Source organism: Pelophylax lessonae (assembly GCF_965119305.1).
Source record: "Pelophylax lessonae genome assembly, chromosome: 3".
In the NCBI taxonomy this organism is placed as follows: Eukaryota; Metazoa; Chordata; class Amphibia; order Anura; family Ranidae; genus Pelophylax; species Pelophylax lessonae.
This window is the reverse complement of record NC_138770.1, coordinates 495,300,363-495,316,526: the sequence shown is the minus strand read 5'-3', so window position 1 is coordinate 495,316,526 and position 16,164 is coordinate 495,300,363. Positions and strand designations below refer to the sequence as shown.

Genomic DNA, 16,164 nt, shown 5'->3' with positions numbered 1-16,164 from the left:
GATGTTATTCACGGCATACATATCCAGTAAAGGTCTGTTTTGTAATGCATCTTCTTTATTTGAACAGTGTCAATAAATTCCAATAAATTTTACAGGAGTACATAAAACAAGTCTCTAAAGGAACAGTATTAAATAATATCTCTACACAATGTCTTAATAATTGTCTTTCTAATTTACAAAGAAAAAAAAGAGGTGGTGGGACTTTATAGGCAGCCACTGATAACTCCATTAAAGAACTCAAGTGCTAAATTAGTAAAAAATCAGTTTATTGTAACATCATTAAAAATGTATTTAAAATCAATTCATGAAAATATATACATGAAAAATACAAAACAATATCTCCCCATAGTGAGACAAAAGCTCTCCCAGTAAGAATACAAATACAACAAGGGAGACCTGTGAAAATACCCATTCTAAATGTAAGCGCAAATCTAGCGATAGATTTTGGAAGATATCCGGGTCTCACGGGTATCTCAAATTGCTACTGCCAAAGAATCACAGGATCTCTGTTGTCCTTCCAATCCAAAAAGGAGACTAGGACACCCAGAGCAAACATGCAAACACGTTTCCTTTCGTACAGTTGAAGACTTCATTTGAGATCCAACCAATGCAAGGGAATTATGCCAAAAACGCACTGTTACATACTGCAATGTTAACCCACCATAATACATGTAGCAACCAAATGCACCTATACGTATATAAACTTATATAGACATTAGGGCAGATTCAGTGCTGCTTGCTTTATTACATGCAGCCACTGTATGCGCATATATAAAATAGGATACTTTTATAATAATTTTGTAGACACTTGGACAGATTCATTAAAGTAGGGCTAATACTGTACTAAGCTTAAACCTGCTCCCACCCCTGTTCTAAACCCTATACATATTGGCACTTTTCCACTGCAAGTACCGGCTCGGCTCCACTTGGCCCTGCTTGCCCCGGTTTGGTTTTCCACTGCATGGTACGGTGTTGGAACAGTTCGGTACGGTTTGCTTTTCCACTAAAGTAGTACTAAAGTGGGTGGGATAACAACGATTCTCTGACCAATCAGTGGCAAGCAGTGACAAACAGTCAAGGCTGCATGCAAAGGATTGTGGGATATGGTACTGGTACGACCCTCTTGGAACCACAACTGAGGTGGTACTGTTTATGGGCGCTTTTCCACTGCATGGAACCGAACGGTTTGGCTCGCTTTTGTGCTTTTCCACTGCTGGTACCACATGGTATGGTGTAGGAACGGTTCGGTACGGTACGGCGGTGCTTTTCCACTGCATGGAACCGAACGGTATGGCTCTCAAAAACAGTACCTACTCGATTGTGGTTCCAAGAGGTACCATACCCGGTACCATAACCCACAATCCTTTGCATGCAGTCACTACTAGCCACTGATTGGTCAGAGAATCCCACCCACCCCGTTGTTATCCCACCCACTTAACTTTAGTACTACTTTAGTGGAAAAGCAAACCATACCGTACCGAACCGCTCCAACACCGTACCATGCAGTACCAGCAGTGGAAAAGCAAACCGGGCCAAGCAGGGCCGAGCCAGTACTTGCAGTGGAAAAGTGCCATAGGAGAGCCGTACTGTCCGGTTCCATGTAGTGGAAAAGCGCCACCGTACCAAACCGTACCGAACCGTTCCTACACCGTACCATGCGGTACCATGCAGTGGAAAAGCACCAAGGAAAGATGTCTATACTTGCCTAATCTAAGGACGCTCCTGTCCAGTCAGGTGAACTCCCCAGCAGCCTGCATCAGGGAGAGAGCAGAGACAATGGCTGCAGTGCCTGGGCGATGAAGTCACCCATAAACTTACTATGTGGCATCCATTGTTGGCTGTCCCTCCTCTCCCCTGAAGCTGGAACTGAGAGCTGATAAAACTTGACCAGACAGGATTGACTTTGGATTAGCCAAGTATAGACATCTTTCCTTTATAGAAGGGGTCTTCAAACAATGGCCCTCCAGTTGTTCAGGAACTACAATTCCCATTATGCCTAGTCAGGTCTATTTTACAATGCCTCATGGGATGTGTAGTTCCGCAACAGCTGGAGGGCCGTAGTTTGAGGATCCCGGCTTTATAGGACAGACGATAGAGTAAAGGGCTTAGACTGGAGGTCGGAGCAGGTTTAACCACTTTAGGACCGGAGGATTTTCCTGCTTTACGTCCAGGCCACTTTTTTCATCTTGGCCCTGCGCGACTTTTAACTGACAATTGCGCGGTCATGCAACGCCGTACCCAAAAAAAATTTACGTCCTTTTATTCCCACAAACAGAGCTTTCTTTTGGTGGTATTTGATCACCTCTGTGCTTTTCACTTTTTGCGATATTAATAAAAAAATAGCAAAAATTTTGCGAAAAAATTGACATTTTCTAATTTGACAGTTAAAAAATATCCAATATATTCAATTTTTGTCATATATTTAGGCCAAAATGTATTTAGCTACATGTCTTTGACAAAAAAATTCTCAATGAGCGTATTTTTAACCACATTAAGACCGGAAGATTTTACCCCATTTCTGACCAGGCTATATTTTGCGATTCGGCACTGCGTTATTTTAACAGACAATTGCGCGGTCATGCGACGCTGTACCCAAATTTAATTTATGTCTTTTTTTCCCCCACAAATAGAGCTTTCTTTTGGTGGTATTTGATCACCTGTGCGATTTTAAATTTTTGAAAAAAAAAGAGCGACAATTTTGAAAAAATAAAAACAATATTTTTCACATTCTGATATATAACAGTCCCAAAAAAAATTATAATTCAAAATTTTTTAACATTTTAGGCCAATTTGTTTTCTGCTACATATTTTTGGTAAAAAAAAAAAAAAAAATCATAATAAGTGTATTTTGATTGGTTTGCGCAAAATTTATTGCGTTTACTAACTACGGGAAAATTTGTCATTTTTATTGTGTATTTTTTTTTTTACTAGTAATGGCGGCGATCTGCGATTTTTTGCGGGACTGCGACATTGTGGCAGACAGATCGGACCCCTAACTGACATTTTTGACACTTTTGAGGGGACCATTGACAGAAGATCACCGCCTCCTCCCCTGGCCTGACTCCCGCTGTGTCTGAATAAAGCGGGAGAGGGAGGATTCCAGCGACGTATACCTACAGTAGCAGCAACGTGAGCGGTCGGCAAGTGGTTAAAGTGATTGTAAACCTCAGGAATGAAATATGAAAAAACACATCCTTCTATACTGTGTACTTTTCTCTCTTCAAAACACTGAGAATCATTTTTCTGTTGCCTGTTATTTCTGATACATGTGAGGGTTTACAACCACTTTAAGCTTAGATAGTATTAGGCCGGATTTTTACATTAACCACGTCTGGACCGAAAGGTTTTACCCCCTAATGACCATGTCATTTTTTGCAATATGGCACTGCCTTACTTTAACTGACAATTGCGCGGTCATGCGATGCTGTACTCAAATAAAATTGATTTCCTTTTTTTCCCACAAACAGAGCTTTCTTTTGGTGGTATTTGATCACCTCTGCGATTTTTATTTTTTGCGCTATAAACAAAAAAAGAGCGACAATTCTAAAAAATTATATATTTATTTTATATATATATATATATATATATATATATATATATATATATATATATACACACACACACAGTATATATATATAAAAAACCCAGGAGTAGGAAAAATAAATATGTATAAAAATTCCCCACTCACCCAGCGCTATCTAAATAATATAATTAAAAAAATATGGCAATGTATGCCGGTAAGCTGCTGCTATAGATAACAAATATGTATAATGGGTGTAACCGATTCAATTTGATGATAAAGAATACAGTGACACTAGCAGCGCTAAAGCATCACATACATATATGCATGACATATATAAATAAATGCAATAATAAAATGAGTGATAAATAAATCACAGATCACAGAAATAGTGCAGCATGCAAAAATGAAATGAACAAAGAGTCCAATTCACAACAGCTGTACATTGGACATGCACATTGGAGTCCAAAAAAAAAAAAAAGTGCAAAGTCCTTAGACTATACAGTGGAAATATAGAATTCTTCTATACACCAGTGCGCCTCAAACAGTGCCACCCCCGTCAGAATGGACACTCACCAAAAGGCTGATCAACACTTTGTTCATACAGGCGCATATTGATCAGCCTTTTGGTGAGTGTCCATTCTGATGGGGGTGGCACTGTTTAAGGCGCACTGGTGTAGGAGAAACACAGGATTCCTGTGTTCACTACTGATAGAACAGTGGTTTGCCGTGTGTACAGCAGCAGACCGCCGTTGTCTCCATAGTGAGCAATCATGGGTGCCCGGCTGACATCATGGCCGCCGGACCTGCTGATTGGCTGCCCTCTGTGGCTAATCGACCAACACTCCCACTAGCTGTCCTGCGAAATGACGTACAGGTACGTCGTTTTGTGGGACAGAGTCGACCTGCCGCAGTATAAGTACGGCGGCTGGTCGGCAAGTGGTTAAGGTTGCACTCTGGGCAATTATTTTTTCAGTGGTGATGTGCCCGGACTGCATGGGTTAACTGCTTGTGTTTGTCTAGTGCAGTGGTTCTCAACTTCTGTCCCCGGGACCCACTAACAGGCCAAGTTTGTAAGATAACTAAAATACATCACAAGTGATATCATTTGCTGCTCAGTGATTGCAGTATTCTAGTCTGCATCTCCCCAAGGTAATACCTAAAGTCAGAGGCGTAACTAGAACGTTCAGGGCCCTGATGCAAGAAACCATGAAGGGCCCCCCAGACCCCTGGCCGGGGCCCTTACCTTCAAGCCCAGGGCTCTTCCCACTAATCCTGGAGCTCTTTACACTCGTTGCATGGCCTTTTATTACGGTCCCGCAGCAGGTTCTGCAGCGGGCCCCCTTCCTGCAATCTTGTGGGCCCCCTTCCTGCAATCTTGGGGCCTCCCCACAGTGGTGCAATGCCAGGGTCCGGTCGCAAGTGTGACCTTTGCGATCCTTGAAGTTCACCCACTGGTTTGCTACCGGGCCCCCTGGAGCATGGGGCCCGGTAGCGATTGCAACCCCTGCAACCCCTGTAGTTACGCCCCTGCCTAAAGTGGTTGTAAACTGTCCAGTAAAACTTTAGCTCATTGTTACATAGTAGGTGAGGTTGAATAAAGACAATAGTCCATCCAGTTCAACTTGTGTAGGTGTGTGTGGCTGTAATCATCTCACATAGCCCTTAATGTCCTGATCCTTGAGATGTAAGTCTAAGAGTCTTTTGAAAGCCACCATACTTCCCGCAGAAACCACCTCTTGTGGTAGAGAATTCCACAATCTTGTAGCCCTAACAGTAAAGAACCCTCCTCGTTGCCTGAGGTTAAAACGCTTCTCCTCTAATCGCATTGTATGTCAAGCGGCAGCTGCCAAAGCCAGCAGAATATTAGCATGCATAAAGAAAAGGATGTATTCCAGAGATAAGACTATAATCCTTCTACTTTATAAAACTCTGGTCCGACCACATCTGGAGTATTCTGTCCAGTTCTGGTCGCCAGTCCTCAGGAGGGATGTGTTGGAGCTGGAGAGAGTCCAGAGAAGGGCAACTAAACTGATTAGGGGGTTGGAGGACCTTAACTATGAAGAGCGGCTGCAATCGCTCTATTTATTCTCCCTGGAGAAGAGACGTCTGAGGGGGGACATGATAGCAATTTATAAATATCTTAATGGGGATCTCAGCTTAGAAAAAAAAACTTCATTCGAAGGAATTGCAGGATTTCTTGTTTACTTTTCTTATTTGCCTCCTTGTATTGCTCGAAAGCCGATACTGTGCCCTCTGATTTATATTTCTCGAAGGACAATTTTTTTCCCCTAATAAGTTTTTTAACGCTACGGTTTAGCCAGCCAGGTTTGGCTTTGTCTCTTCTAAATTTATTTCCCATAGGAATGCACTGCAAGATGCATTTGCTTAATATGTTCCTAAAGCATTCCCATTTTTCCTCTGTGGTCAGTGATCCCAAGGTTTGGTCCCAGTTTACCCTTTCCATCAATGAGCACAATTTTGGAAAGTCTGCCCTTCTGAAGCTTAGGTTTCTCATGTTCCCCACTTGCCGTGTTATATTGTTATTTACACTAAATGTGACCATCCTGTGATCGCTAGAGCCCAGGTTGTCCTGGACTCCTACCTCCGAGATTATGTCTGGGTCATTAGTGATCAATAGATCCAGGACTGCGTTTTCTCTGGTAGAGGAATCCACCAACTGAGACATATAGTTGTCCTGTAAGGTTTCCGTGAATAGACGGGCCTTCTATGAGTGTGCAATCCCCTCATCCCAGTCAATGTCGGGATAATTGAAGTCCCCCAATATGATGACTGATCCCAATCTTGCCACTTTACCCAAAAGTGCTAAAAATTCCAGCTCTACCTCCTCCAGCTCTACAATACATAACTAATGCTAGTGATCGCTGCCTGTTACACTTTACTTACTTGTATAATCTTCCTACAATCTGTCCAGCAATTTTTTTTATTTTTTACGTCACTGGCACATGCGCAGCTCGTTTTTAGATTCACGGCATGCTACGTGTGCCGTTTCAGTAACAGCATGCCGGGTCTGTCAGTTCCACTGAAAACGGCACAGCTAGGAAGGCTCGCAATACTGTGCCTTCCTCCTTAGCTCCCTGGTTCTCCTCTTGTAACTGAGACTGTGATCGAGAAAGAGGTTTGGATAGCTCGCGATCGCGCATGCGTGAGATTTCGGCAGGGGAAACGAGGAAGGGCGGAAATTACATTTACAGGGGAGACAGAAATCATTACCAAAAATGGCGCAGCCGATTCCCGGAAGACAATAGAATTTATAATACTAAAATAAGGTAATTGCAAAGTGTTTTTTTGCTAACGTTACAATGTGCAATGAATGAAAATACTTTGTCATATGACAATATTCACAAAAAGAAGAACGCAGAGTTTACTTCCTCTTTAAAATCTGGCCTGTTAGTGGGTCCAGAGGATAGGAGTTGAGAACCACTAGTCTAGGGGTTAGGAGAACCGAGATATACTCACCTAATAACCAGTCCACTGCTGGATGTAGGGGAGCAGGGTTTTCAGGAGAATCGAAATATCCTGCGAGTATCAGCTCTGTATTCACCCCTAGACAAAACCAGCAGTTAACCCATGCAGTATATATATATATATATATATATATATATATACACACACACACACATACATACATACATACATACATACATACACACACACACACACATACATACATACATACATACATACATATATATATATATACACACACACACACACACACACACTCATATTTCTCAATGCTAACTGTTGTTGATGAAAATCAGAATCGAGTAAATTCGATACATGCAGCCTGTGGATAAATGAATAAACAAGGCAAATTCTCTGCAAGCTATACTTAAAGTGGTTGTAAACCCACTTTGATGACTTTTACCTATAGGTAAGCCTAATAATAATAATAAGGCTTACCTATAGGTGCAGTTAATATCTCCTAAACTTGCACTGTTTAGAAGATATTTATTTACATTGCATGCAGCTGATGATGTCATCAGCGCATGAGCTCTGAAGAAACGGCCACTCGTGCCGCGACTGGCAGCTCCTGCACGCATACGTGGGAGTGACGTCAAGTATTACTGGCCGGAGTCCACAGACCCGAAAGGAAGACGGGCGAAGATGGATGCACCCGGCAGTGGGGACATTGCGGGCTTTGTTGCAGTTAAGTGTCACATAATGTGCTAGTATGCTATGCATACTAGCACATTGTGCATTTACTGTGCAGGGGGAAAAAAAAGAAAAAAGGAAGAGTTTACTTCCTCTTTAAACTTCAGATGCCTGGATGAATCAGCGTATATCACTATGGGTATCAATGTATCCATTAGGACCCTTTCACACCCCAGTTCCACTTGTCAGTTTTCCAGACAGATCTGATGGCCCATGTATCCCTATAGACCAGTGATGGTAAACCTTGGCAACCCAGCTGTTTTGGAACTACATTTCCCATGATGCTCGATTACACTATAGAGTGCATGAGCATCATGGCAAATGTAGTTCCAAAACATCTGGGGTGCCAAGGTTCGCCATCACTGCTGTAGACTGTCGGGTGTAAATGGACTTCCGTCAGTGTACACCCGCCTACCTCCAATCAGATCTGGTCCGCTAAAAGAAAACAAAAGGGGATCCAGCCTCTATGTCTAAGTGGATCGGAGGGAAGTTTGGTGTAAACAAACAGCCGGTCTGTTTACACCTGGCTGCCCATGGCGTGCTTGGTCTGTGTCCATTCTACATAATCGGTCATCCGCGCCACTCTGCTCTTTGCTCAGCAAATCAGATTCAGCTCTGTGTGAAATGGGTCTTATGCACAATTATATGTACAAAACTCTTGTCATCGGTGTCATCAGAGTCCATTCCAAATAAAAGCCACAGTGACAACAATAAAAACCATAATTTACAAGTTAGACCAGGAACCCAGACATTGCTATGATCCCTCTGAGCAGGATGGATGGCTTGGCTGCATAGAATGTAATTGTAATCAGCGCTGTAACTATAGTGGATGTACCAAATGATATGTGAATTTAGATGGATCTGTAATACACACCAGGGATGACAGCCACCATTAGAAGTATAAACATCGAACCTTATTGAGCTAAGTCAGGTGACTGCTATTGAAAAATAAGAAGGCGCACCTGAAAGTCTAATCTCTACAGCTCAAAATGAAAAAAATACATTACAGAAGATTATCAGCACCCATCTCAATAACAGACATCGTGTCCAAAAGACTGATTATACGATTTATCTCGTACAACGTTGTCATTCCTCTACAATACACCCACCTGGAGTTTCTCCAGCCGCTTCCGTGTTTAGCTGCGGCCACCGACGAAACTGCCACACCAATCCCTGCTGACTTTCATTCACACCGCTCTATCTGGGACTTTACATGACAATACTTCCAGCAAACAAGAGCTCTAGTGTTTAAAAGTGTGTCTCTGTCACCCCAATGGTAAAACTGTAAAGGCAGCCATATTCTTGAAGACCAATTCAAGCTTTTTTTTTTTTTATACGGGAGGAATGTCAGAAAAATGGCTTCAACGATATACATATCATTCTTAGCCTTGAGACTTCAATAGGTCACGTGACATCTAGGAAAGCGAAAGTCACATGGCATTGTAGTAGATGGCATATAAAGTCTGGCCTCTGAGATCCCCTCCCCTCCCTGAACACATTAGCTTAACTAGCTGCAAGTTTGGGGCTGTTATTTAATATATTATTTCATTTGTCTGGTTGTAGTGTTATCCCAAACATGTCTCGGAAAACCTCTAAAGCAAATAATACACAACGAAAGGAAAACAGGTCAGAGCTGGAAGCTGGGTGACTTTTTCTTTCCTTTTTCTTCCTTTTTGAGAGTTGGTAATGTTGTTTAGAAGTTATTATGAAGGTTTCATGCACACTGGATGTTTTTATTGCTGCTCTTCCTGCCGGGTCACACTACCGACTACCGTGACTTGTCAGGCGACTTGGTCGCCTGACAAGTCGTGCTCCATTCTGTGCTAATGGGAACCGTTCTAATAGGAGTGACTCAAGTCGCTCCGACTTAGGAAAAGGTTCTTGCACTATTGACTGAAGTAGTGCGACTTGCATTGACTTCCATTATGTGAAGTCCGTGCAAGTCACGCCAAAGTCGCGGTGCACGGCGACTTCACTAGTCGCCCCCGAAGTCGTGTTGCTATAGTGTGAGCTGACTCTTCGGGCCGGTTCACACTTCTGCGAGTGCGCCGATCGCATGTAATTCGGAGGGCACTGCTCCTTCATTACATGCGATCGGAGGTGCGGATGCGAATTCAGTCTTACACTTTGTATGGCTGAATTCGCATTGTATCCGCACCAAACACGCACAGGACCCTTTTTTCCAGGCGCATCAGGATCGGATCGCACAGTGGTTCACACTTGTGTGCGATCCGATCCTGTGCGAACTGTCAGAGCGCACTGCGATATGCGATCAAACTGGGGGTGTCGTTAAGATTACATTGACACCCCCAGCGTATCGCATATGGCAGTGTGAACTGCTGGGGGTGCGTTTGCGATGCGGGAACAGGCTGCGAATTCGCAGCATTCCCGCATCGCATAAGTGTGAACCGGGGCTCAAGCTGGATACACACTATACTTTTGTTGTTGTTTGTTAAATTTCCCTTGGCCTGCCTAATTGGGCCTGCCTAATTGCCTACAAATTGAAAGTGTTTAGATTTGACCTCATATTATATGGCTTTGGTAAATCTAAAGGAAAAAATCTAAAGACAATTGTATAATGTGTATGGCCCATTAGTATTCCTGTATGTTCACCTATATGGCCATGTATACATAGGTATAGAGGCTGAAAAAGCCCACAGCCAGCACGTCCAAGAACAGTGGCGTATTGGTAGAATAAAAACACTTGATGATGTGCATGCGTAAACACCAGGCACGTTTAGCATTTGAGCGTTAATTTTATGGGCCTGAATAAATTATAATTCTGGCCCATAAAATGACCGCCTGTGTTACATGCATTTACAAGCATCTTGTGTGTTATTTCGGCCACAATGCCACTGCCAAGAGAAAAAGCATCAAAAACAGTTTACCAAAGCTTCCAGTGTGCATGAGGCCTAAGGCCGTACACGATACGAAAATCGGAAGGAAAATTTCATCCGACGAACGATCTGCCGATTTTCAGATTGTTAGTATGATGCTTTCGACAACGATTACGAATTTTCGGATGATAAAAACTGGATGTGCAGGCTATAAAATTTTTATCGTACGTCAACACAACGTCCGATTTTCATTTAATTAGTACAGTTTTCATCTGAAAAAAAATCGTACGAGCGAGACTAGGCATGCTCAGAAACGAATGTATGGGGAACCTCAGCTTCAATGGGAGGCCTTTAAGGCTACCTTGAGGGGGGTTTTCATGACCGAATTGAAAAGCTTTAGGAGACAACTGGCCTCTACTAGGGCGGAAAAGGAACTGGTGGTTTCTAGGACTGAGATGGACTATGTGGGTGCTCCGGACCCGGAGGGGTTGCTTAGTTGGAGACAGGCGACCAGAGACCTACAGATGTTCCTGACTGACCAGACGACCAAAACTATGTTGGCCCAGCGGCGGAGGGTGTTTGAGTTTGGGGACAAGAATGGGCGGATGTTGGCCTTTCTGGCTCGCTCGGAGCATGCGCCGGTGCATGTTGGCTGTGTGCTGGGCGAACAGGGTAGGGAAGTTAGGGATACTGCTGGGATACTTCGAGAATTTACTCGCTACTATGAGGACCTATATAAATCGGGTCTGGCCCGGGACCGGGCGGAGCTCGATGACTATCTGCAGGGTGTGGAGTTCCCGCAGTTGTCGGCTGAGGAGGTCAGTTTCCTGGATAAGGGACTTACTGTGGGGGAGGTGGGAAGGGCCATTGCGTCCTTGTCCCCCCGGAAGTCCCCTGGTCTGGATGGGATGCCGTCGGAATGGTATCACACCTTTAGGGAGGAGTTGTCGCCCCGTTTGCTGCACTTGTACGATTCTGCGCGGAAAGGGGGGGTTCTGCCTCTTTCTATGAGAGAGGCATTGGTGGTGCTTATCCCGAAACCGGGGAAGGACCCGAGAGATTGTGGGGCGTACAGACCAATCTCGTTGATTAATGTTGACACCAAAATTTTGGCCAAAGTTCTAGCTATGAGGCTGCAGACGGTTATCCTGAAATTGATTAGGGCGGATCAGACGGGCTTTATGCCGGGGCGATGTGCGCAGATGAATGTGCGGCGTCTTTTTGTCAATCTTCAGGCTCAACATGACGTGTGCGGGGAACGGGTGGTGGCCTCTTTGGACACTCAGAAGGCCTTCGACTCGGTGGAGTGGCCGTATCTATTCCGGGTGCTGGAGGCGTACGGCTTCGGCCCGGTTTTTCGCTCCTGGGTTCAATTGCTGTATACAGAGCCTCTGATGAGGGTTAGGGTTAATGGACAGATCTCTGAGCCCTTCCGGATGCATAGGGGGACCAGACAGGGATGTCCTTTGTCACCCCTGCTCTTCGCCCTGGCTATGGAACCTCTGGCGATGAGATTGCGGGAGAGTGTGGTTTTCAGAGGGTTGAGGGTGGGCTCTATGGAGGAACGGGTCTCATTATATGCGGACGATATGCTGTTGTACTTGCAGGATCCGGGACCTTCCTTGACCTATGCCATCAGTGTGATTCGGGAGTTTGGGGAGTACTCTGGGTTCTGTATCAATTGGGCCAAGTCATCTCTCTTTCCACTGGACGAGGGGGTTGTGGCTCCGGCTGGGTGCCCGATCCCCCTGTCCAGTTCCTTTAAATATCTGGGAATCGTGTTTCAGATGCCGATATCTGGGTTTTTGGAGACCAATCTTGCTCCTATTGTGAAGGCCTTTCGGGAAAGGGTGGAACGGTGGCGGTCCCTCCCCCTCTCGCTGCTGGGCAGAGTAAATCTTTTTAAGATGATTTTTTTGCCCAAATTCTTATACATCCTGTCGAATTCTCCGGTTTATGTTCCGAGGAAGGTTTTCCGGAGGATCGACGCAATCCTTACCACCCTGCTGTGGGGTAGTAGACCCTCTAGGGTGGCTTTGTCGGTGCTCAAGTGCCCGGTAGCGAGGGGGGGATTGGCGGTGCCGGACTTGCGGTCCTATTACTTTGCAGCACAATTGGTCTTTCTGCATTGGCGGTTTTCTCCGCAGGTGCCTAACGCGACGGTAGAGGTGGAGGCGGCACTTGCCTCCTCATTTGAATCGCTGATCAATGTTTTGTACAGGGGGGGGGCTCCTGGGCGGAATTTGGGGTCGGTGATGGGGTTGCCTGGGAGGATTTTTCGGATTTGTGCTCGGAAGCTGGGGGATGCTCCGTTGGAGTCATCTCCGAATGCTCCGTTGTGGTTCAACCCATCGTTGCGGGAGCTTGCTAGCCTGCAAGATGGGGGACAGTGGGCCAGGTTTGGCCTTAAATATTTGCATCAATTGTTTTATCAGGGTAAGATGGTGTCATTCATGCAGTTGAGAGACAGCTTTGGGATTCCCGGGACGTGGCGCTTCAGATATCTGCAACTCCAGCATGCGGTGCGGGCGCAGTTCGGGGGGGGGAGGTGGTCTTGGCTAACCCCTCTCTTGAGACTGTGCTGCTGGATCCGGAGCCTTTGAAACGGATCTCTAGATTCTATGGGGCGCTGGGTCCTGGGGGTCCTGGGGCAGTAGATAGGGCCAGAGTTAGATGGCTAGCTTTTATACCGGAATTGACGGAGGAACGCTGGGAGGAGGTTTTGGAGACGTACCTTGGTACGGTTATCTCGTCTACTGATAAGATGATCCAATTGCGATATCTTCATCAGACATATTACACTCCGGCCCGCCTGTTTTCCATGCGCAAGAGGGATTCTGCTGTGTGCCATAAATGTTCAGGGGGTAGGGGGTCCCTTTTGCACATGGTGTGGGATTGTCCTAAGGTGAGACCCTTGTGGTCTCAAATTACGAAGTTTATGGAGGAGAACTTTGGACTCCCGAATATTTGCTCGCCCCTGGTGTGCCTTCTGGGGGTAATAGAGGTGGAGGGACTGGATATGGCCACTAAGTTATTTATCCGCATCCTTTTCTTCTGTGCGCGGAAGTTAATCGCCAGGAGGTGGATCTATACCGAGGTGTTGTCCCTAGACATGTGGAAGAGGGTGGTGAATGTGGACATTGTGCTATATAGGATGACTTATGAGGCTAGGGGGTCCCCTAAGAAATTTAGGAAAGTTTGGTACCGCTGGGTGGACTCCGATGCTACTTTGGTGGCTACGCCTTCTGACCGACTTTGAGGACAGTGGACCTGTACTGGGGGGGGTTGGGGGCTCTGGACACTTCTCAGGCATGGGTTTCTTAGATGACTGCAGGCCCGCCTAGGTTGGAAATGTTATTGTAGAGAGGTTCTCTGGGGGGGTCACCTGAAGGGGGGGGGGGGAGATGGGCGGAGTTCTGCTCGTTTGGTCGCCCGCTGGTTCTTCCTCGGGGGGATCAGTGAGGTGACTGGGGTGTTGGTTCTGTTTGGGGGGCAAGGGCAAGTTTTTTATTAGGTAGTGTGTTTCAAATAAAAATGGGGTCCGGCTACTCGCTCGGTCCGTGGGATATTGAAGTTTATAAATCCAGGGGATAATCTTTTGTTTTTCTACTGTTCCTGACTGTATTGCCATGTGCCCCTTGGAGAATGCTGAGTGGTGGTTATAATGTTTCATTGTGTTGTACTGTTGTGGACTGTGTGTTTATGCTGGACTTCAATAAAAATCTTTTTAAAAAAAAAAAAAGAAACGAAAGAATACATACAAAACAATTCAACACATGACATCACTTCTGAAGTTGAATTCTGTTGTACGGGAATTTCTGTATGAAAGTAACCTCTTCACTTTCTATATGAGACTAGCATGCCACAAAAAACGGACAGATCGTTCGATAATCTGATCGCGTGTACGAGGCTTTAGTGATCCTTTCTCACAGCTTGCCCTACTTCATGGGTTAGGTTTTGGTCTGTAGCCTTTCGGAGATTATGAAACATTCATACTTTAGCGGCTATGTATACACTGCTGTAGTCGTGGTGCAGCAAGGCAAAATATATAGCACAGGTCACATTCAGTGGGCAGCACTGCTAGCAAACCCAACCTATTCTAGTAAATGGAGCTGTACCACAACTGCCCGCATTAGTGCCCTTTCAGGCAAGTGCATTTTCTCCTGTGTTTGTTGTTGCACTGGTATGCTTGACAATGAAAATTACATTATGGTGCCTGTTCGCATCAGCGCAGTGCATTTGTTGAACAGGCGCTTCTTTTGAAAATCAGTGGAAACATATGGAAAGCACGCATGTACACACATTTTTAGTTCTGGCACAGTTTTCTGTATAAAATTCAGTTTTCTCCCATAAAAGAATGAAGGATAAAAACGCATGTAAGCATGCGCAAAAACAATACAGAAACACATCATCCTGCAGCAGCACAAGTGTGAACCTAAGCTTAGGTGTCCCTAAACTCCCTCTGTCTGCATTAATGGCCGTGCACCCACGCCCACACAGATATAGCAGCGGCCATGTTCGTACAACCACTGCATCCCAATTGACCGCAATGGGACTGCTTGCGCAGGGGATGCATGGAACACCTATGCATCCCTGTGTAGATAAACACGGCTGTTACACAAGGTACTCCATTGATACACCTTGTGTGAATGAGGCCTTATGTGGCATGCTTTCAATGACGGCTGCACATTAAAACAAGTCCTTTTTTTAACCATTTTAGAGATAAGGCTGAAATTTGGCCATACGCTGACATAAATTCGGCTAGATCAGCATGGCAGTCCCCACTCAACGGTAGTCTGATCAGCTATATAGCATGCTGCAAAAATTCTCCATCAGCAGCTGGAGCCTGTCGGCTTCAACCACATTCTGATAGTGGGCAGGTCCCGCTGTCAAAATTCAAAGTCCCAACAGAGGGAGGGGGGTGGATGTAGGAATCTGTCCCCCCCCCCTTTTTTTTTTTGGGTGCTTTCACATTAGCGATCCAATCAGATCCACCTGTCAGTTTTTTAGGCGGATCGGATCCTCCATGCATCCCTATGGGGCAGCGGATGTCAGCGGAGACATGTCCGCTGCCATCCACATCCGATCCTGTCCATGAAATCCGGACGGATGGAAACCCTATTTTCCATCCGTCCAGTGGATCGGATGAGAGCGGACAGGCGGTCCGCTCTCATCCAATTCCCCCATAGAGATGCATGGGGCTCTGACACCACCCTCTCTGCACACAACCCTCTCTGCATACAGAGCGGAGAGGGAGCTGTCACCTTCCTGCTCAGCGGGGATCTGTGTTTACGATCCCCTGCTGAGCAGCATGGATCCGCCTACAGAGGCGGACCATGTGAAAGAGCCCTTCCTGTTCAGCCCACTGATTGATTTAGGCCTATTTCACATGGATTTCAGCTTGTATAAGCGCAGTGTGAATGGCAAGCTTTACAAAGCATTTTCAGAGCTTTTAGCAAGCTCTCTTCTGAAGCAGTTAAATTACCATTCAGCTCCAGTTTGTAAATATCGAACACAGATCTTAATGGGACGGGTGCCTGTCACTTTAACTACCTCGCATCCGCGCTACAGCCTATATACGGCTGCAGCACGGACTCACATTTTCGGGAGGCCGTTTTTTAAACGGCC

The 16,164-nt window shown here is 45.4% G+C and overlaps 1 protein-coding gene across 1 annotated transcript in view; it reads left to right on the top strand.

Moving 5' to 3' along the window:
- Positions 1-9,275: 9,275 nt before the first annotated feature.
- Positions 9,276-16,164, top strand: part of LOC309551209 (centromere protein H-like) — a gene marked incomplete at its 5' end in the record, with an annotated part of 207,307 nt that continues 200,418 nt past the window's right edge. Inside the window, one exon of the mRNA XM_082251707.1 lies at positions 9,276-9,325. Within this exon, the coding sequence (XP_082107833.1) occupies positions 9,276-9,325 (50 nt within the window). The remainder of the gene's footprint in view (positions 9,326-16,164) is intronic.